The sequence below is a fragment of the Suncus etruscus genome, chromosome 19 (assembly GCF_024139225.1).
Source record: "Suncus etruscus isolate mSunEtr1 chromosome 19, mSunEtr1.pri.cur, whole genome shotgun sequence".
In the NCBI taxonomy this organism is placed as follows: Eukaryota; Metazoa; Chordata; class Mammalia; order Eulipotyphla; family Soricidae; genus Suncus; species Suncus etruscus.
The window spans coordinates 31,733,568-31,756,092 of NC_064866.1; the positions used below are offsets into that span (position 1 = coordinate 31,733,568).

General features: G+C 37.9%; 1 protein-coding gene across 1 annotated transcript in view; it reads left to right on the forward strand.

The window, feature by feature from the left end:
- FAM91A1 (family with sequence similarity 91 member A1) overlaps nucleotides 1-22,525 on the forward strand; it is a 62,490-nt gene that overhangs the window by 18,271 nt on the left and 21,694 nt on the right. The window contains exons 9-16 of the mRNA XM_049765676.1: nucleotides 3,428-3,534; nucleotides 4,642-4,680; nucleotides 5,256-5,368; nucleotides 5,981-6,096; nucleotides 6,830-6,942; nucleotides 7,768-7,854; nucleotides 12,269-12,401; nucleotides 19,781-19,929. Coding sequence (XP_049621633.1) covers nucleotides 3,428-3,534; nucleotides 4,642-4,680; nucleotides 5,256-5,368; nucleotides 5,981-6,096; nucleotides 6,830-6,942; nucleotides 7,768-7,854; nucleotides 12,269-12,401; nucleotides 19,781-19,929 — 857 coding nt within the window. The remainder of the gene's footprint in view (nucleotides 1-3,427; nucleotides 3,535-4,641; nucleotides 4,681-5,255; nucleotides 5,369-5,980; nucleotides 6,097-6,829; nucleotides 6,943-7,767; nucleotides 7,855-12,268; nucleotides 12,402-19,780; nucleotides 19,930-22,525) is intronic.

Genomic DNA, 22,525 nt, shown 5'->3' on the forward strand with positions numbered 1-22,525 from the left:
GTTGATGTGGAAGGTATTTGTATTCGTATAACCAGAATTACTTGAATAAATACTGGTAGTGTTTTCTTAATAACTTTTATCACATACTAAAGCCCCTATAAAGTTTTTAATGCTGAGAATCCTTTTGCTTTCCATATTGGATTTTATTTTGGAGGTGGAGCAATAGCACAGCTATAGAATATTTGCCTTGGACACAGCCTACCCAGGACTGACCCCAGTTGATCTTTATCATCCCTGAGCCTGCCAAGAGCGATTTCTGAGCACAAAGCCAGGAGTAACCCCTGAACACTGCCTGGTGTGGCCTCTCCCAAAACAAAACAAAAAACACAAAACGTTTCATTTTATTCTTAGACCATACTGTTGATCACAATGACAGGAATAACCTTTCATATTTGTTACCACTAGTTAGTTCTTGTTAGTATTTTATCATGGTCTTAGATTTTCCAGGTACCTTTTCTTTATTTGAAAAAATTTTTTAGAAAATGACAAGTTGGGGCCGGGCGGTGGCGCTGGAGGTAAGGTGCCTGCCTTGCCTGCGCTAGCCTAGGATGGACCGCGGTTCGATCCCCCGGCGTCCCATATGGTCCCCCAAGAAGCCAGGAGCAACTTCTGAGCGCATAGCCAGGAGTAACCCCTGAGCGTCACAGGGTGTGGCCCAAAAACCAAAAAAAAAAAAAAAAAAAAAAAAAAAGAAAATGACAAGTTGTAAATTTAGAAAAGTGTCGTATAAAAATGCTGATTGCTTAACCCTTGCCCTTAGTTTTCCAATTTCTCAGTAGCTACTGTTAAATCTGTGATGCTTCTTTCCAAAAGTTTACTGTGTACAGAAGCCTTTTTATGTGGTAGTTGTATTTTTACACAAATGATGTACTCTAGCTCTCCTTTAATTATTTTTAATATAATATTTTTAGACGGTTTCATATTTTTAATGTAAAGTTAGCTTTTTTTTTTTTGCTTAGATAGCAATATACACTTCTAACTTTTTAGTGCTTTAGTTTCTTAATTTCTATAATGGGAATGCAGTTTTGGACACTTTATGAAGTTATGAGGATTAAATGCAATTATATATGTACATTATGTGATGTTGCCTAACCTTAGAAAGTGTTTAGCAGGGGCTGGGAAGGTGGCGCTAGAGGTAAGGTGTCTGCCTTGCAAGCGCTAGCCAAGGAACGGACCATGGCGTCCCATATGGTCCCCCCAAGCCATGGGCGATTTCTGAGCACATAGCCAGGAGTAACCCCTGAGCATCAAACAGGTGTGGCCCAAAAACCCAAACCCCCCCCCCCAAAAAAAGAAAGTGTTTAGCAAATGTTTATTACTATTTACACAGCTGAGAGTTGCAGAAAGAATGAATGGTGTCAGATTTTCGATGTTGAAATATTTTTGTCTTCTGGGATACGTTCAAGATTGTAGCGGCCACTCCTGTGATTCTTGTGATTCTGGGGGACCATGTGTTCCAAGGGATTGAGCTTGGGACTACTGCTTTCAGAGCAAATATCCCAGCCCCTTGAGCCATCTACCTGGATTTAAATGGTTTTAAAAGGAAACTTTTGATCCATTAAAAAATACTTGGATGATGAGTAGGGGGGGGGGGAGAAGAAAGAAGAAAGGGGGGTGGGAGGGAGGGAAGGAGAGAAAGAGAGGAGTGAGACAGAGAGAGAAAGGAGAGAGAGATTGCCCTAGAGACTGGCGGGGTGGGTTGGGATGTGTCAGGGTAATAAAGGAAAGACATTGGTGGTGGAAAGGGTGTACTGGTATAGGATGTGTACATTGTATGCCTGAAACCCAACAATAAACAATTGTTTAACTGCAGTGCTGAATAAAGGAGGGAGATTTGGGATATTGGTGATGGGAATGTTGCACTGGTGATGGGTGGTGTTCTTTACATGACTGAAACCCAAATACAATCATGTATGTAATAAAGTTGGTTAAATAAAAAAAAGAGACTTATTATATTTTATTTTAATATCTGCCTCTCTTCCAGAAAAATAAGCATTTTTCAATAATTAGACTTTCTTCATTGCCTTCTGAATTACTAATCAAAATCTGAAGCAACTATTAACAGATCAATGTACTTATTAATTCAACAATATTTGTTCAAATGTATCCTATGCTACAAGCACTATTTTGAATACAATTGTGATTATCCAAATATATAAATAAATAAAATATAGAATTTTATTATTAAAGAAAAAAATATACCTGGATGATTGGAAATATAGCTTGTACTAAATTAAAAAAAGTAATTATGGCCGTAAAGTGAATAATTTGTAAATATGCACTGTTTTTACACACTGCTTTTATTTTTGTCAAGGCTAGGAGCCCACATTTAGTAGCGCACAGAATTTACTCCTGTCTGCTTGGGGTTCACTCCCGAATGGGCTCGGGATTGAACTGGTAGAGCATATTCAGAGCCAGCACCTTAATCCGTGTGATATCTCTCTGGTCTACTCTCTTTATTTTGGTGACATAAACTTTTTTGGGAATAATTGACGTTTTGGATATAATGAGTTGGTGTTAGGGCCAGGGAACTTAAGGTTTCTAAATCGTTATCTGTGTGGCAGAGGACTCTAATATAAACGAATTTAAAGCCTCTGAACCAAAGAGGTAGGAGAAGTGAATATGGATCGGCCTTGAGGCGGGAGTAGTGATTGGGCTCACTTCTTTATTGAAATGGTCTTTTTTTAAAAAAAAAAAATAAATACTTTAATTGAATATACAATTTCAATCATACAATATACAACACCCTTCATTAGTGCACATTTTCTGGCATCAGTGCCCCAAGTTTTCTCCCGCGCTCACCCTTGCCCTCTCTCCTTCCTTTTTCCCTCTCCCTTTCCTCTCCCTCTTTTCTTGACCTTCATTGAGGACAGAGTGGAAAGTCCCAAAGGGCAGATTTTACTTGCGATAGGTGAGGAATGAGACAGTTAAGCACACTACTTTCCTCTTCTTAGGGTGAAATGGGGAGGTAAGAGAAAAGTGGAGATCCAGGGGGCTGATTTCTGTATGGATGGCATCACAACTCAATTTAGCCTTAAAGTTTAAGGCTTCACTGCAGTCCATAGTACTGCTTCTGGGAGGCATCAGAAGTACCTGATTGCAAGATTTCCTATCCTAGAACACTTCCAGTTCCCTTGTCTTCTACCTAGTTCATGTCTTTCAGCACTTCTTTTGCCTCAGTAATGCTTAAGAATTCCCCGGGCTTAAAGTACTCTTCGTAAGATTTGTGCTATTATGTCTTTCCTGTGTAGCTATGGCTAGACAGGGCCTTAACTTTGAGAGTTTCAGTAAACTTGAAATGAATAAAGTAAGAATCCGAAATCTATCCTTAATTGGAATTAAATTGAATTATGCTTTTTTTTTAAAACTATATATAATCTTGGTATATACAGTTCTGTTACTGAGAAAAGTCTGTTGTTTATTTTAGTTCCTCCTCTTGAAGGCTTTGTAATGAATCGAGTACAAGGTGATTATTTTGAAACTCTTCTCTATAAGATATTTGTTTCAATAGATGAGCACACTAATGTTGCAGAGGTAAGTATGACCTTGGCTGTGGAAGAATTTAATCAAGTTTTTGTAAAGTAGGTGAAATGATTTTAGTGTTACTAAATAGTTCCGTGTTACTTTTTGCAAATGTCTATTTTTTAAATCACTTATAACTTGGTAAATGTTACATGATCAACCTTAAATTATGTTGTAGTGAACGAATTATAAATTATCAGTTAGTCTAGGAATTCTCTTTTTGTTGTGTTTTATTTTTGGGTCACACTTGGCAGTACTCAGGCCTTGCTCCTAGCCTGTGTCAGGGATCACTCCTTGCTATGCTGAGGATCAAATACATGGTCAGCCACATGTAAGGCCCTACCTTAATGCCTGTACTCCTTACTAGGCTCTGTGAATTTTTTTTTGGGGGGGGGCCACACCCAGCGGTGCTCAGGGGTTACTCCTGGCTGTCTTCTCAGAAATAGCTCCTGCCAGGCATGGGGGACCATATGGGACACCGGGATTCGAACCAACCACCTTAAGTCCTGGATCGGCTGCTTGCAAGGCAAACACCGCTGTGCCCGGCTCTGTGAATTTTTTTGTTTATATCACAACAAAATAAAAGAGGAAGGAATTTAAAATGGTTACAGTCACTATTAGAGTCACTATATACTTCTTAGAAGCTTGGAAAACTAGGATCCAGAATGTAATCAAGGCTTCAATTATGCATTGCTTAAAAATAGCTCATGATGATTTACATGGTTGTGACAACTATTCAATCCTGGGGTCTTCACACTTTTTAAGCGGGGTGGTTTCCTGTCCCTCTGATTGTTGGAGGGCTAGACTATAGTTTATATAAAAACTATGAACTATAGTGGCTTGTGGTGGGCCGTAGTTTGAGGACCTCTGGATTAGAGGCTTAGCCTGGGAGGAGGAATCGAGAGACAGAGAGAAGGAGAGGAGTCGAAGTGTGTGGTGCGCATCCCACACATGCGCACTGTGGGCCTGAGATGAGTTGACTTTTAAGCAGGACAGGCATTGGTGGCAAAAAAACAAAACAAAACAAATAAAAACCGGCGGCCCCTATAATTTGATGACTGTGGTGTAATGTGTGGATAATTCTAAGGATGTAAAATAATTTAAGGTTTTATTTTCCAGCTCGCCAATGTCCTTGAAATAGACTTATCCCTGGTTAAGGTATGCCATTTTATACTTTCTGCATAATAGGTAAATCCTAAATGGATCTTATTATAGATTCTATCTTGATAGGGTACTGTGAAAGGGAAGCATGAGATTGCTATTTGCTGTGAGGATTCTGCACAGTACAAGGCTACTTACAAAGAGAGACAAGCAAGCAAAGGGCCTGATATTTTGTTTTTAGGAGTTAATTTGAAGGCTTTCATGTGTGAGAAGCCTAAACTAGATTTCTCAGGCCAATGAAAGGATTTACTGTGCTTCCCTGAGTGGCGAGCGGAGGGTTACCACACCAGAAACTACTTTCTTTCCAATATAAGAATGGCTTATGAGAGCTTTCAACATAAAATGTTTCCCATATAAGAATGGCTTATGAGCTCAAGAATTTCCTACACAAAGTTTCCAACATAAGAATGTCTTATGAACTCAAAAATGGTTCTCTGAGAGTTGGTGTTTTTTTTCCTAGTTCTAGGGTAAAAATATTTCAGCATCACTAAAATTATAGTCTGTGGTTCTAGTTTACTTCTATAAGGATTATATCTAGTTTATTTTAAATGCTATTTTTTTATTCCTTTTAGAATGCTGTTTCAATGTATTGCCGATTGGGCTTTGCCCATAAGAAGGGACAAGTAATAAATGTGGAGCAGCTTCATTCATCATGGAGGAATGTTCCATCTGTAAACAGATTAAAGTAACTCCTTTATTTAGTTCTGAGATATTGAAATTTCTTTTTGAGCCAAGTATTCTGTTTCTTAGAGGAATTTTGCTTAATCTTTCAGTTAAAGTAAACTTTATAGTAGTGTTTTTAATCTTCCCTGTTAATAGTCCTTTACAAGAATATGATGCAAACTCCCTCCCCCCTAAAAAGGCTATATAATATTTGGCATATAATTTTAAAAGATTCTTGAATTTATTGAAATCTATCCATGGGTAAGAACTAAGAACTACTAATATATGTGGACAAAGCATCTGGGGGCTACTACTCAATTTTTGATATGAATGTAAGCCTGTATTTATTTAAAAGATTTTTTTATTTAGTTAAAGAACTATTCATTTACAAAATATTGATAGTTGATTTTAGCTCTATCATACTTCAATACCAGTCTTATCACCAGGATCCCCACATCCTGTCATCTCCCCCCCTCTGATAGGCACATTACAAGTTCAGTGGTTGCAACTTAGATCTTAGTTTTTCAGCATGATGTCTGTATAAGCCTAGTTTCTGTGAGTCATATTTATCTAATTTTATAGAAGATTGTTCAAATAATTTTTAAAAAGTAAACGTTTTTTTCTTCCTTGCTAGAAGTACTTTAGACCCACAAAAGATGTTGCTCTCCTGGGATGGCGGGGAAAGTAGGAGTCCTGTACAAGAAGTATCATCGGCTACAGACACTGACACAAATAGTCAAGAAGATCCAGGTTAGCATGAACTCATTTGACTAGAGTCTGCCAATAGAAAAGCCATATATCTGCACATGCATGTGTGTAGTGAATGCTCAGACATGATGGTTTTATAGTTTTAGATCTCATTCAAAATGCAATGCTTGAGTACTGATGCATATACTAGGTACTATACTGCGTCTTAGGGGTATAGAACTGGCAAGAATGTAGTATCTTCTGAGAATTCTGACTAAGGAGAGAGAAGACTGTATAACCACAAGTCACATCAGTGTGGGAAGTTTTTGGCTTCTGTGGGGAACAAAGAGGAAGGTGCCCCTTGACTACCTGGAGTAATTTGGGTGATTGTTATGGAATATTGGGCTAAGTATGAGTAAGAGCTTCCTTGCTAGTGAGTGAAGAAAGGCAAGATCATTGGCCATTGTAGGGTAAGCTTAGTGGATGAGGGCACTGCACATGGTTTTGTATTGAGGCATCAGAGTTCTTTGATCCCAGGTCCTTAGCTGAATAGGTTGTACTAGTTAGTCTTATTCATCTGATAGTTATTAAATCCTGGTTACTTTTATTTTCCAAAGAGTTTACTACAGAAGTAAGTGCTTTAAATTGAAAAAACTTCCCCTTACCACACCGTAGGCAGCTAATAGGCTTGTTGTTATGATCTTTTATTGACTTCTTAGTATTTATTGACTTGTTTTCTGTTTATTAAAACAGAACTCTTTTCTTACTTGACTATAATGTTGATTTTCTTTTTCAGCCGACACAGCCAGCTTAAGCAGCTTGAGTTTGTCCACAGGCTATACAAAGCGTATTGCATTCCTCTTTGATTCAACTCTTACTGCTTTTTTAATGATGGGGAATCTATCACCAGTAAGTCACAATGTGAAATGTGAAAACGTTTGAGTTATTAAATCTATGAAAACATTTAAATGTGAAAATATTTTAAAGAAAAAAACTAATGTTCTTTTTTAATATTATGTACTATTTTCATTCTTGAAAACAAACTTGATTACTTTTTTATTTTGTTTGAATTTTTTGTTTTTGGATTTTGGGTCTCACCCAGCAGCTCTCAGGGGTTACTTCTGGCTCTGTGCTCTGAAATCTCCCCAGGCAGTCTTGGAGGAATATATGGGATGCCGGGATTCGAACCACTGTCCTTCTGCATGCAAGGCAAACACCCTGTCTCCATGCTATCTCTCCGGCCCTGCTTTGTATTTTTTAGATTAATATTTTCAACACTTGTTCTGACTGTAGCCCTCTTTTTTGTTTTTCTTGGTTTTTGGTTATCGAGCCACACCTGGGGTGTGCTCAGGGGTTACAACTCCTGGCTTTGTACTCAGGGATTGTTCTTGGTAGTGCTTGGTGGACCATTTGGGATGTGAAGGACAAAACCTAGGTTGGCCATGTATAAGGCAACTGCTCTGCTTCCTCACTGTGATCCTCATCTGAGTTTTTTATCCTTACCTACTGCTTGTTCTGTTCCCTAATTTCATGTTATCATTTCCTGCTTGTAACATTTTTATATGTGGCCCCCTTGGCATATCCTGGTTGACAAATTTGTTTCAGAGGAATGAGATACATTTTTAGTGAGGATTTTGCTTTCTAATTAAAAGAACTAATACCTAATCTCAGTTTTAATATTAGACTTGTATAAAGCCCCAAAGTGTGATTTTAGGTGTTTATATTTATTTGTAGAACTTGAAAAGTCATGCCGTCACAATGTTTGAAGTTGGTAAACTCTCCGACGAATCTCTGGATAGCTTTCTGGTAGAACTAGAAAAGGTAAGTACAGATTGCCAGTTATGGGATGTTGGGGTATTTGGAAACTTTTCTTACTGACAAAGCATCAGCTTGGCTGTTCTGTTGCTTATGTATGGTACTACTCTTTTGATCTCATTTCCCACTTTAATATTGTGGTCATTATTTAGACTTAGGTAGGGAATGGGTGAATTAATTATGTGATTTTAAAAGGAATTTGTTTCATCTAATTCAGCATACATTGAAATAATGAAGAAATTAGTATAGAAGCTTTAGCTTGAACTTTCTTTTTTTAAGTTGCATTTTTTTCCTAAAATATAAGTTCTTATAAGTTGGTTTTTAAGATTTTTGTTCTCATCTTAAATCTGGAACATTGCCCTTTGGGATCATATTTATGACTACTCTCTCTATCCCTTTTAGCATTCTTTTTTTTTTTTTTTTCTTGTGGTGTTTGGGTCTCACACAGCAGTGCTCAGGAGTTACTCCTGGCTCCATGCTCAGAAATTGCTCCTGACAAGCACGGGGGACCAAATGGGATGCCGGGATTCGAACCGATGACCTTCTGCATGAAAGGCAAACGCTTAGCATTCTTTTTTAAGTTTGATTTAAGGGCTGTGATTTATATGAAACCTACCTTTAGCCCTAATGTTGAAATATATCATGTGTAAAACATTTTAGCACCGCATTCTTCACCCTTATTAATTTTCTTGGGCATATTTCCTTACTATCTTTTTTTATTCAGCTGTGGGAAAGATTATTCAGTATCTCTCTTCTTTGAACTTCACTCAGCTTAATACATTCTAGTTCTATCCATGAAACAGCAGATTATATGATTTTTATCTATTATTATAACTGAGTAGTATTCTAAGTATTCCATTATTTATATGCATTAAAGCTTTTTTATCTAGCCACCTGTTCTTGGACATGTGGGTTGTTCAAGATTTTGGCTATTGTAAATAGTGCTCTGCAATAAATATAGGCATACATGTCTTTTGAAATAGAATTTTTGGGCCCTGAATGTAGATACCAAGAGGTTTAGTTGCTTGGTCATATGAAAACTTAATTGCAAGTTTTCGAGAAGTGTCCATATTTTTTCTAAAAAAGATTGGATTGGTCAATATTCCCACCAGGAAGGTCCCTTTTCCTTCACATTCATGCCAACAATTTTATTTTTGTGACATGTTCCAGATTTATTGCTGTGAATTATCTTGTTTTGATTTGCATTTTCTTGATGATAGTGATGCAGAAACTTTTTCATATCCCCATTGCTATTTGTATGACTTCTGTTTCTGTACATTTTGATTTATTTTTTTACATGGTGTAATGCTGGACTCTGGGTTTATTTTTTTTTTTTTTGTATGTGATTAACCATTTATTCCAGCATTGTTTGTTGACGAGGTTTTTTTTTTTTCTTTCCACTTTTTGTTTCTTTATCAACATCACTTCTCCATATACCTGCAGACCTCTCTGTGGACTCTTAATTCTATTCCATTGGTCTTAGAGTCCATCCTTATTTTTGTACCACATTGTTTTTATTCCTATAGCTTTATAATTTAGTTTGGGGAAGTAAAGTTTTCCATCTTTTATCCTAGGATTTCTTTGGCTATTCAGTGTTTTTTATTCCCCCTTTATATGAATTTTAATAGTATTTTATCTATATCTTTAAAATTTTATGGGTATAACAAATAAAATAAAAATTTATGGGTATACTTATAGGGATTGCATTGAATCTGTATAATACTTTGGACAGGATTAATCAATTCATGAGCAGAAGATGTGTTTTCATGTGTCATATTTTAGTAGTGATTCATAGTTTTCTTCTTATAACTCTTTCACCTCCTTTGGTTTTTTTTTTCCACCTTTGTTAAATTGATTCCTAGTTGTGATATTTTTTGAAGGAGATTATTTTTTTTTTCTTTGTTTTGGAGCCAGACCCAGCTGCGTTCAGGGATTATTCTTGGCTCTGCTCAAAAGTCACTACTGGCAGGCAAGGGAGACCATAGAGGTGGTGAAGAGTGAACCCAGGTTGCCCTCACACAAGGCAAAAATGCCCTACCTGCTCTACTATTGAATGAGTTTGTTTTTTGTTTTTTAAATGGGGCAGAGCCTGATTCCCCGCTGCGCGCATATTGATGTGGGCACCATCTTGACCCACCACTGCTGCTGTTGGGAACCATCTTGCCCGGGAGACATTGAGGGCAAGAACTACGGAGGTGACCCCGCCCACAAAGGACAGAGCCTGATCCTGGCCATGCCATTTCGACATGAGTACCATGTTGACCCGACACTGCTGCTGGGAACCACCCCACCCAGAAGAACTTGCTGAGGGCAAGTCAGCAGAAGTGAGCTGACCCTGCCCACAAAGGGCAGAGTCGAAGAATTTGGGCCGCTCTGTTCCACTTGGCAGCTGCTCGCCTTTCCTAGTCATTGAACCCCAGCACAACACATATAAACACCACACTGCAAGTGTGACAGTGAGGAAACAGCACAGGCCTCCACCATGCTTAGAGAAGGAAGGTACCAGCTCTGATGACCTGGAAAGTACCTCTCAGATAAGGACTTTAGAGAAGCAATATGGAGGATCCTCATAGAAGTCAAAGAAAGCGTGGAATGAACTGAACTAACCATAAATAAGAATCAAGAGGATATGGAAATAGAAACGTGAAAACTCCAAACTGGAATAATATGACTGAAAAACTTGGTAGGTGAGATGAAAACTTCACTGGAAGTCTCCCCAGCAGAGTAACAGTGACTGAAAACATAATCAATGAGCTGGAAGATGAGATGCATAACAACTCCATACAGCAGAAGAGATTAGAAAAGAGCCTTTAAAACTCGATCTGACAATGGAAAAAAATCCTCAAAGAATGTGAGCAGATGAAAAAAGAAGTCTTTGATAAACTCAATAGAAATAACGTAAGAATTATTGGAGTCCCAGAGACCCAGGAAGAAAATCTCTATGAAGAAGCAACAGTTAAGGATATCATTGCAGAGAAACTCTCAGAGCTTAAGAGTGCATGAACCCAAACCCTGCAGGCACAAAGAGTACCAGCTAAAAGAGATCTAGAAGAAAAAGACACGTTTTGGGGTCACACCCGGTGATGCTCAGGGGTTACTCTTGGCTATGTGCTCAGAAATTGCTCGTGGCTTGGAGGACCATATGGGATGCTGGGGGATCAAACCACGGTCGTCCTAGGTTAGCACGTGCATGGCAGACACCTTATTGCTTGTGCCACTGCTCTGGCCCTCAAGACACATCTTAGTCACAATGATGAGTCCCACAGATAGGGATAGAATCTGAAAGCCACAAGAGCAAAAGGGAAATAAATTACATTCAAAGGAGCATCTTTAAGATTTATAGCAGACCTGTCATAAGAGACCCTCGAGGCCAGAAGGCAGCAGTGTGACATAGTAACAAAACTCAATGAAATGAATGTTTTGTCTAGAATACTTTGCTTTTCAGAGATGAATCCTACTTGGGTGACCATATGCCATGTCTGGAATCAAACTCTGGTTGGCTTGTATAAGGCAAGCAACTTACCAGCTGTCCTATCTCTTCAGTCTTACAACAGACTTAATCTGAAGTCTAAATTTGTTTTGTTTTGGAGACACATCACCTGTGTCCAGTGCTTGCTTCTGGCTCTGAGCTCAGGAATCATTTCTGGTGGGCTTGGGGAACCATACAAGCTTCTGGGGCTCGGACCTGGATTGGCACCAGAAAGACAAGTTCCCTATTTGCTGTACTATCTTTTCAGCCCCTGAAGTGTAATTTTTATAAGTCATTTGATTTAAAAATATTTGGTTTTGATTAAGCTTAATTTATTGCTCTTTCTTATATGCAATTCTTATTAGTTAGTCTTATTTAGACTAGTTTTTCATTTTCTGGGATGTGTATATTTTTAATTATAAAACGGTAACAGGTATTTTTGGTTAGAAGACATTATGTATTATATAGTAGGAGTTCATTGAAGATAGGTTTTATCTACTGTTCTGTTCTAACTCATAGATCATAGAACATGGGATTAGTGAATTCCTATTAAATAAATGTAAGCTTTATCTTCAGCAGTGGTGAATGATTACATTGAATAATTCTCCATTGTTCCTTACAGCTGTTGATAATAAATGTTTTTGAATTAAATTATTTGATTCAGAGATTATAATTGGATTGGAATACTTTTTTGGATCAAGCTAATACAAGATCTCAGACTTGAGTCATATATGGTTCATACAACTTACATAATGATATAATTTAACATTATTTAACTGGAAATTGTTAGTTTTTCTTGTAGTAATTTTATTTTCAGAGACATAGTGAAATTGGAAACAGATTAAAACTAATATTTTATTATTGCCTAGATAAATTCGATGTACTGAGTTTTATGTCTTGCTATGGGACAAAAGTGACATTTGCTGCAAAATTATTTTCTCTTGTTTTTAGGTTCAGAGTACTGGTGAAGGAGAAGCCCAGAGATACTTTGATCATGCCCTTACTTTGAGAAACACAATACTATTTCTGCGTCATAATAAAGATCTAGTTGCACAAACTTCACAGCCAGACCAACCTAATTATGGTATGAGAAATATTATTAATTTGAAGATTTTATTCTGTGTAATTTCTAAGAAATTAGGTTACGCCCACTTACTAAGTTATTTAATGCCTATTGTACTGGGAGCAAGTTAAATTGATCGGTAAAGCCTGTTTTATAAGTTTCTTTACTTGCATATGGTCTCTTTATTTCACTTTTTACTTTTTTTTTTTTTGGCTTTTGGGTCACACCCGGCAGCACTCAGGGATTCCTCCTGGCTCTACGCTTAGAAATTGCTCCTGGCAGACTCTGGAGACCATATGGGATGCTGTGATTCAAACCACTGTCCTTCTGCATGCAAGGCAAATGCCCTATCTCCATGCTATCTCTCTGGCCCCTTGCTTTTTACTTTTCTGTGTGCTGCTTAGTAAGTTTAGATACACCTAGTGTCTGATGACTCACTCTTGAGCTTTAGTTTGTTTCAGGGGTTATACCATATTCCAGTAACAAGTGATGCCATGCTGGACTTTACTTGAGATCACAGTCACTAAGTCCCACAAAGCCTAAAGCACTTTCTGAGAAGGATCTGTTGACAGTCGCCATTTTGGTTGGCTACCAAATTGACCACTTGTTCTCACAAAGTGACACAATCTCAGAGATGTCTTTGAATGGTAACAATCCTGGAATTTCTGGTTCTTTTTAGTGATTTACTAAAATAACTGATTAGATTACTTGAAGTGGTCAAGTTAGATCTGTCTTTTCTGTCCTCTCCATCATGGATTTAGAGTATGTTATACTCATTTTGTGAAGAAGGAAATTGAACTTATCTTGACTAAATCTCCTGCCAATTTAGTCCTTAAAGTTCATTTGTAAAAAAAAGTTTATTTACAAGAAAAGCTCATTATAAGTTCATTTATAAGGAAGAGTTGGGACATGAATCCATGTTTTTTTTTTTTTGGGGGGTCACACCCAGCAGTGCTCAGGGGTTACTCCTGGCTGGCTGCTCAGAAATAGCTCCTGGCAGGCACAGGGGACCATATGGGACACCGGGATTCGAACCAACCACCTTTGGTCCTGGATCGGCTGCTTGCAAGGCAAACACCACTGTGCTATCTCTCCGGGCCCTGAATCCATGTTTTTTAGAGATTTTCCTCTGTTCCTTATGTTATTTTATTTTCTCTTGAATGCAAGGCTTTTTATTTCTTTTCATAAATAGTGGTCTGGATTAATCTTTGGTTCTCATGATGTGTTGTCTGTACCACACACCAAGTAAGTTAAATGGTAAATCTAATCCTATTCTGCATGAAAATAGTTACATATAATTCAAATGTAAGTTAATAGTTGACTGTAGTACCAGTTGGAGCTTTAATTACTTGGAAAAATAGATGTGATTCTAAGGTTAAATTGTGATTAAATTTCTTCACAGAAGTTCAGATCTACAATTATTTATGAATTACTTTATTCCCAGGTTTACTATTTATGAAGTTTCATTATTTCTTAATTTGGGCTTTCTAACAGAATCACAGACTAGAACATATTTGAGTGACAACTTCCCAGTTTGCAATAAGAGTACATGAGTATTAGTACTGTTTTAAAAGGGCTTTTATTTCATATAGAGATTAAATTATGACATTGGGACTTACTACACTTCTTAGTGAGGAATGTTGTTTTCTGGTACTGCATGTGATAATTTAGTTTCTTTTTGAGAAAAAATAATCCTGTGGTATTAGTTTAATTTTAAACATCTTTTTTGCGTAGAAGTAACTTAATATTACTGGTAATTTGTAGAAGGAGCATATCTTATATTTGGTGTCCACTGTAAAACAAAACCTTATTTTTCACTTAATATTTTTTTCAGCCATCTTAAAATTTTTTTTTTACTGGTATAGCAAAACTTGGGTAACAGGCTATTGTAACTTGGCAATCTGGTTCCGTAAAAATATTTAGATATTCAACTATATTTATAGAGAAACCACACTATTGATAAAAATTGGCTCTAACCATTATCAACTCTGTAGGTTTCCTTCCTTATCATAGTATTCATGATATATTTCTGTAGTTGGACAGTGTTGACTTTTATTTGAAAGACAAGAATTTCTTTACCCTTCTTAGTTTTGGAATGGCTTATTTGTAGGGACTGACCATTTTCCTATGTGGTTTACTTACAAGGTTCATAAGCTGGTTTCCCTCTACTGGTTTCCCTCCACATGAAATGATGCAAATCCTCTAAATTCTCTTTCCTTTGCTAAACTCCATATTGCCACTGATGAAGAACAAATTTTGGTTAAAGCTCACTCTCCTAGACTTTTTAACTTTAAGTCACCTTTGAACTAAGCTAATAAATTGCCCCTCCAGAAGCCCTTTCCTGGAGAACAAGCTGCCCTAAGCAAAAAGCTCATTGATTGTTGTCTCTCATTGTCTCTCAAGGTTCTCTCTAGCATTGTTCATACTGCTCTAGTAAGGGAAACATTTTTTTTCTTGTGGCCTAACTTTAAAGAATTTTTTGGCTTGGTGTTTTTCTCCCCGTTCCAATAGTCCCATGAAAATCATTTTTTGAATTCTCTCTTCTTGCTCGGATTTTTTAAATGAAACTTTCCCCTCATGACTCATTTCTCTGTTTGATTCTGAAAGTAATTTTGCTTCTCCTCAGTGAAAAACGTTTATTTCTAGTCTTCAAAGGAATTGTTCCCTTCTCTGACGCCTGTTGGCTTTTCCAGTTTTCTTCAAGCTGGCCCCTTTCCCTTGCTCTCATGCTTCCATCTTAGTTCCAGCTGTGGCCCAGGTGCTCTTTTATGACTTACACCATTAAATCACAGTCCTCATTTTAGTTTTAGCATTTAATTTGGAAAAGCTTTTAATTTGGAAAAACTTATTAATTCTTATAATAAGAAGTAAATTACTTTTACCAAGAATTGGGAGTAAGTTACAAGTCAGCTTTTTTCTTTAAATTATTCTTTAAAGATATATTCATAAGGTATATTTCTTCTTCTTCTTCTTCTTTTTTTTTTTTTTTGGTTTTTGGTTTTTGGATCACACCCGGAGGTGCTCAGGGATTACTCCTGGCTATCTGCTCAGAAATAGCTCCTGGCAGGCACGGAGGACCATATGGGATTCCTATGTGGGCTGCTTGCAAGGCAAATGCTGCTGTGCTCTCTCTCTGGCCCCAAGGTATATTTCTTAAGGAGAGGCATTTCTTTGAATGTCAGCTGCAGAAGATTTAATATTTTACAAGGCTAGAGTGCCTCGCACATAGTTGACCTGGGTATTATTTCTAACATTCTTGAACTACACCAGGAATGATCCCTGAGCTCAGAGCCAGGAATAAGCCCTGAGCACCATTGGGATAGCTGAAACTAACAAACAAACAAAAGTTGATCCAACACCTACCATTTAAGTTCCAGTTCTTTGGTTGAACCCAAAAGCATGCTTAGTATTATCCTTGAACTCTAGATTAAGACCAGGTGCATTTAATTTTCTTACCTTTATTTTTGAACAAATTCTGTGACCCTTTAATCTTATTTTGTTTGGGGCTAAACTTGGTGGTGTTGGGGGCTATCCCCAGCTCTGTTGGTTGGGGGATGTCATTCCTAGTGGTGCTTTGGGGAACCTTGAGGTGCAAGGCATTTGTCCCTGCTGTCTCCCAGCCATTTTTACCTTTTATAACATTTTTCTAAACATAATGAGCCCTTTCTGTTTTGCTAGAAAGGCTCTCATCTTTCTCTGATGTTTCCTTGTGATTACTCAGTTCATATATTTATTACCCACAATACTATGAAAGTTGTATTGTGTCCCTCATAGGGTATCATGTCTGGAATTGTGTGATTTCTACCTGTCTTCTCAAAAAGGATGTTAATTTTAATCTCCCAATTCCCATATCTTCTGATCTCTCTCCTCTGTATGGTTAACAGTTTTTTTTCCCAACAACCAGTAATGTAGAGGGAACACACTTTATGATGATGTGTATATCTTATTCTACATCAGTGTCTCCTTTAACATTCATTGATGATCCTTGCCTGAACTATTTATTGTGATTATTGCAAGTTAATCATTTTCCCCCAGCTTTCAGCTCTTCATCATTGTGGAGTTGGAATGAAGCATTCTCTTGTATTCTTTGGCTTTACAAATTCTTATTTATCTAGTGGTTTATAGTTAGCTATATTATTTTTATGCTTAAATTTTTCAGATTTTGCTGGTGGATTTTCTTCAAACTGGCTTCTCCTTTTATTGTACCTCCATATTAAAAAAAAAAAGGCAACAATAAAACAGGGCTGGAGCCAAATTACTTTTCTAGTGGTTTATAGTTAGCTATTACAGTTTAATTATTTTTTTTGCTTAAATTTCTCAGATTTTGTCAGTGGATTTCCTTTAAACTGGCTCTTCCTTTTGTTGTACCTCCATATTAAAAAAAAAGCAACAAACAACAGGGATAGAGCCAAATTACTTTTCTACTGGTTTATAGTTAGCTATTACAGTTTAATTATTTTTATACTTAAATTTCTCAGATTTTGCCAGTGGCTTTCCTTTAAACTGGGTTTTCCTTTTGTTGTACCTCCATATTTTTAAAAAGGCAATAAAAATCAGGGCTAGAGTCAAATTACTTTTCTAGTGGTTTATAGTTAACTATTACAGTTTATTTTTATGCTTAAATTTCTCAGATTTTGTCAGTGGATTTACTTCAAACTGGCTTCTCCCTTTTTTTGTTTGTTTATTTTAGTGTCACACTCGGCAGCGCTCAGGGATTACTCCTTGCTCTATGCTCAGAAATAATTCCTGGCAGGCAAACACCCTACCTCCATACTATCTCTCTGGTGGTGGTGGGGGGGGGGGGGCAGGCAAGAAAACAAAGACAGGTCTGGAGCCAAATTATAGCTGATAGGGTATGTTTTCCTTGCCCGTGACTGACCTTTGTACTATCCCCGGCATCTCATATGGTCCCCTGAGCAATGCCAAGAGTAATTTCTGAGTGCAAAGCCAGGAGTAACCCCTGAGCATCATCAGGTGAGGACCACCACCACCCTATAAAAAAAAGAAAAAAACTGGGGCCGGAGCAATAGCACAGCGAGGAGGGCCTTTTCCTTGAACACTGCTTACTTGGGTTAAATCCCTAGCATCCCATATGGTCCCCAGAGCCTGCCAGAAGTAATTTTTTTTTTGGGGGGGGGGTTGTTATTTCACCTAATTTATTTGTTGTGTCCAACCATTCTTTTCTATCTACAGAGATTCATTTGATAGTATTTTTGTGAGTCTTATAGGGGATCCTTTATGTGTAAGTTTCTTTTTTGATCTTATTACCCTTAGTATTATACCCTTGTCTTTGACCTTTGCCACCTTAATTAGTGTAGATGTTTGTAAATTTTTTCTAAATTTATTTCTAATTTTTTAAAAAACTTTTATTTTAATTATGAGAACAAAGATGCAAAGAAAGAGGACAAGGTAAAGTTACAGTGGAAAGACAATCACCATAAACAGAATTCTCAGAAGAAATCCCCTTTCTGATACCTTAATTTTGAACTTTCAGCCAAAGAACATTAAGAAAAATAAAACAGAACCCATGTACAATTACTTTGTCCCTCAAGTCCCCAGATTGTAGTACATTATAACATTTCTTAGCAGTACACAATGCAATCTAAAGCCATAAAATTTATGAAACTCCTTAAACATTGAAGGCATAGTATTTTTTTATATTTCCATGCACATGCATATTAGTTTAAGTTAACCTCAAAAGTTTAAGTGGGTTTTTTTTTTTAAGGATTAGAGTCAAAGGAGCACAGTGAAAATGGTGTTAGAGTGGCAATTATTGTTTGCATAGGCCCACCAAAATATGGGGGACATGGAAAGGAAAAGCCTTGTCCTAAATACAAGGAGACCTTACCCCTGAGGTTTCCTGGCTTAAGACCAACTCTAGGCCCCAGACAAACTAGTTTGTCCAATCCAAGTCATTGTCTGTAGTGCCAATACAGTTTTCTTTTTCTTTTTCTTTTTCTTTTTTTTTTTTTACAGTTTTATTTTTCACACTGTCTCTGTTGTTGGTATCATGACTCTGTATTAAAGATCCTGGAATCTGCATATCCTACATTGAAGTCAGGATGGTGTGGAGCGTCCTCTAGTTTCACCTCACAATTAAAGGACAATGCAGAAAGCCCTGTCCTGTAAGCAGTTGTTGTCAAGTCTTCTTAAGGGAAGTCTCTTTTGAGCAGATTGATGTCAGAGTAGCGGTAGGGTCTTCCCTGGTAGAGAATTGCTTCCAGGTGATGTTATAAACAACCTTGGATGTTTCATAGATAGCTTCCCTGGTTCAGGGGTGAGTGGAGAATGCCCATTGCCAGAAGTAATTTTTAAGTGCAGAATCAGGAGTAACCCCTGAGCACTGCTGGTTGTGGCCTCCAAACAAAAACAAATAAACCAAACAACAAACTTCTATTTTTGTTTTCTTGGTGGGGGAATAATCCTTACTTTTTCCAAATTTATCTTATTCTTATATTGTATACCTAGAATCCATTCTTTTCTTTTAGTTTCTTTTATTGTTAGCATAGAAAAACAAAACAAAGCCATGGTCTTGGTCTTCAGTGTTTTCTTTCATCAGCTTAATAGAAGTCTGTCAGTTGGTCTTTTTTTTTATTCTTCTTGGAGAGAGATTTGGGTTAAGTTGATCAGAACTTGTGAACATTCTCAGCCTTACATATCTTATTTTAAAGAACAATGAGAGTGGGGGCTGGAAAGATAGTATGGAGGTAGGGCATTTGCTTTGCATGCAGAAGGACGGAGGTTCGAATCCTGGCATCCCATATGGTCCCCTGAGCCTGCCAGGAGCGAATTTTGAGCACAAAGCCAGGAGTAACCCCTGAGTGCTGCCGGGTGTGACCCAAACCAAACCCCCCCCCCCAATAAAGAAAGAACAATGAGAGTGATAGTTCCCAAGGGATTTAAGAAAGGCAGAGCCTACAATCTATTACAGACAAGTGAGTTCATGATTTATGGATGGCTCATTTTAGGCATCTGATACTGTTGCCTGTATGCTGAACTCAGAACTTGGCTGTAAAGATTTTTCTTAAAGACTGAAATTGGTGGAGGGGAGAATCCAGCTTTTCTGAGGCATTGAGATTTTCATTTTATGCTAGTGTCATCATGTGGTAGGGATGGTGGGAAGATGGGCAGGGTATATCAGACTTCCCCTCCCCCCATTTTTAAAATGAAAACCTGAAATACCAGTAAACATTTTCCTTTTTAGACCAGAGAATAAGTACTTTCATTTTTTAGGTTTGAATCTGTCTTGAGTTGTCTTCTAGAAAATTTGGTTCTTTGGGAGAGAGCTATGCATAATTATTTTGTAATCTCAAAGTAGTTATTAATGCTTTTGTTTTAGATTTTTTTTTGTTTAGACATTGTCAATCTTTCATTATGTGTGTATGGTTGATCGCATGCAGGTTTTCCTCTGGATCTCTTACGATGTGAAAGTCTTTTGGGTTTGGACCCTGCAACTTGCAGCCGAGTTCTAAACAAGAACTACACACTGCTTGTTTCCATGGCTCCTCTGACCAATGAAATCCGGCCCATCAGCAGCTGTACCCCTCAGGTAATGCCCCAGTTGGAAACTGGCTAGTTTTTCATTTTATTCTTCCATGCTGTGAAGGAAAAAGAGGTTTTAATAGTTTCATTGTTCTCAGTTTGCAAATACCTCTTACTTTATTAAAAGTCACTGACTCACAAACTTGTTTTTTATTTTGTTGTAAGATACTGTAGTTAATTTGTGAAATGTAATTGACACGTTTTGTTTATGTATTATTCCAGTGGCTTATGGATCATTAGATTAAATTTTTCTTCATGCATGCAGTTTTTTTGAACTTTATTGATTGAACCCCAGCATTGCTCAGGGGTTACTCCTGGCTCTGCACTAAGAAATTACCCCTGATAGGCTGGGGGACAGAATGGGATGCTGGAATTGAACCAGGTCCCTCCCTGGTCAGCTCCATGCAAGGCAAATGGCCTACCACTGTTTATTTCTCTGGCCCAACATGCATCTTTTGAAGAGAATATTTTTGATTGTTCTGGACTAGATTGCTTTGATAGATAAGATAATAGGAAAATGGAGTGTTTGGGGAGTGGGGTTATGATACTAAATAAGTTGGAAAGAAAAGATTGTGCTTGAAATTTAGAAAGTGATCTTTAAATTTTACTTTTTGAAAATTAATTGCTGGTTCTAAATATAAACAAATATAAGCTGGAGATATAAGGCTTACTGTCATAGATCATATGCTGTATCCATGAGAAGCCCTGAGTTTGATCCTCGATCTCCTAAACCCCCCCTCACACACTATTGTCATTGCCGGCCTGGTGTGGCTTTGGTGACCCTGAGCACCATTGGGTTCAAGCACCTAACTCAGCTTATTTGTTGGGCAGGCATCAGTGTGAGAGTTACCCGGATCCTCACCTTCACCCCGCTTTCCTGGCTGTAGTCCCTGTTCCTTCCCTCCCTCCCTTCCTCCCTCCCTTCCTTCCCTCCCTTCCTCCCTACCTCCCTTCCTCCCTCCCTCCCCCCTCCCTCCCTCCCTCCCTCCCTCCCTCCCTCCCTCCCTCCCACCCTCCCTCCCTTCCTTCCTTCCTTCCTTCCTTCCTTCCTTCCTTCCTTCCTTCCTTCCTTCCTTCCTCCCTCCCTCCCTCCCTCCTTCCCTCCCTTCCTTCCTACCTCCCTTCTTCCCTCCCTTCCTCCCTCCCTCCCTCCTTCCCTCCCTCCCTCCCTTCCTTCCTCCCTCCCTCCCTTCCTTCCTTCCTTCCTACCTTCCTTCCTTCCTTCCTTCCTTCCTTCCTTCCTTCCTCCCTTCTTCCCTCTTTCTTTCTTTCTTTCTTTCTTTCTTTCTTTCTTTCTTTCTTTCTTTCTTTCTTTCTTTCTTTCTTTCTTCTTCTTTCTCTCTCTCTCTTTCTTCTTTCTTTCTTTCTTTCTTCTCTTCTTTCTTTCTCTTTCTTTCTTTCTTTCTTTCTTCTTTCTTTCTTTCTTTTCTTTCTTTCTCTTTCTTTCTTTTTCTTTCTTTCTTTCTTTCTTTCTTTCTTTTTTCTTTCTTTCTTTCTTTCTTTCTTTCTTTCTTTCTTACTTTCTCTCTTTCTCTCTTTCTTCTTTCTTTCTTCTTTCTTTCTTACTTTCTCTCTCTCTCTCCCTCCCCCCCTCCCTCCCTCCCTTCCTTCCTTCCTTCCTTCCTTCCTTCCTTCCTTCCTTCCTTCCTTCCTTCCTTCCTTCCTTCCTTCCTTCCTTCCTTCCTTCCTTCCTTCCTTCCTCTCTTTCTTTGTTTTGTTTTGTTTTGTTTTTGAGTCACACCCAGTGACACTCAGGGGTTACTCCTGACTATGCTTTCAGAAATCACTCCTGACTGGGGAGAACATATGGGATGCCGGGGATTGAACTACAGTTCATCCAAGACTATGCAGGCAAGGCAGATGCCTTACCATTTGCACCACCGCTTCAGTCCCTCATTTTTTCCTTAAGATACATTTGTGTACTTAGCAAGGAGAATGTGGCCTGTGGCATTTTTGAAGAATGGGAGAATTAGTATTTTGTTGATATTTTCAATGATGCTTCTTGTCTGCAGGGAGTAATGATGTACAAAGGACAGGAAGATTCTTGTAAAAGGTTGATATTGTTGTATTTTAGCTGTCTTCTTGAGAAATAACCCTCATCCTCAATTTTGTTTTCTATTCTGATCATTTTTAAGGGTGGGTGGCAGGAGGTGATGGGGGTAGAGTGCAGGAATGGACTTTATCTAGTGGTGCTCAGGACTGGCTTTTGGCTTTTTGATCAGGAATTATTCCTGGCAATGCTTAGGGGACCAAAATTGGGTCAAACCTGGTTGGCTGTGTATAGGGCAAGAACCTTAACCCCCTGTACCCTTTATTTGATTATTGTGTCTCTCCTACCTCAATCCCTGTACATTGTTCTTCCTATTTCGCATAGCCTGTGGGTATAGTAGGAATCACAAGAACTATACGAATGAATGATAAGATGGCAGGAAGGTTGTGGAAAATTGTATGTGATTAATGATAATAGTAGCTAATACTTTGATGAAGCTTTATTAGATGTCAGGTAGTATTTAAAATACATTTTAACAACCATAACATCCTTTTGAGTTAAATATTTTATTTTATTTTTTTAACCAATGAACTAATTGATCCATAGAGTGCTT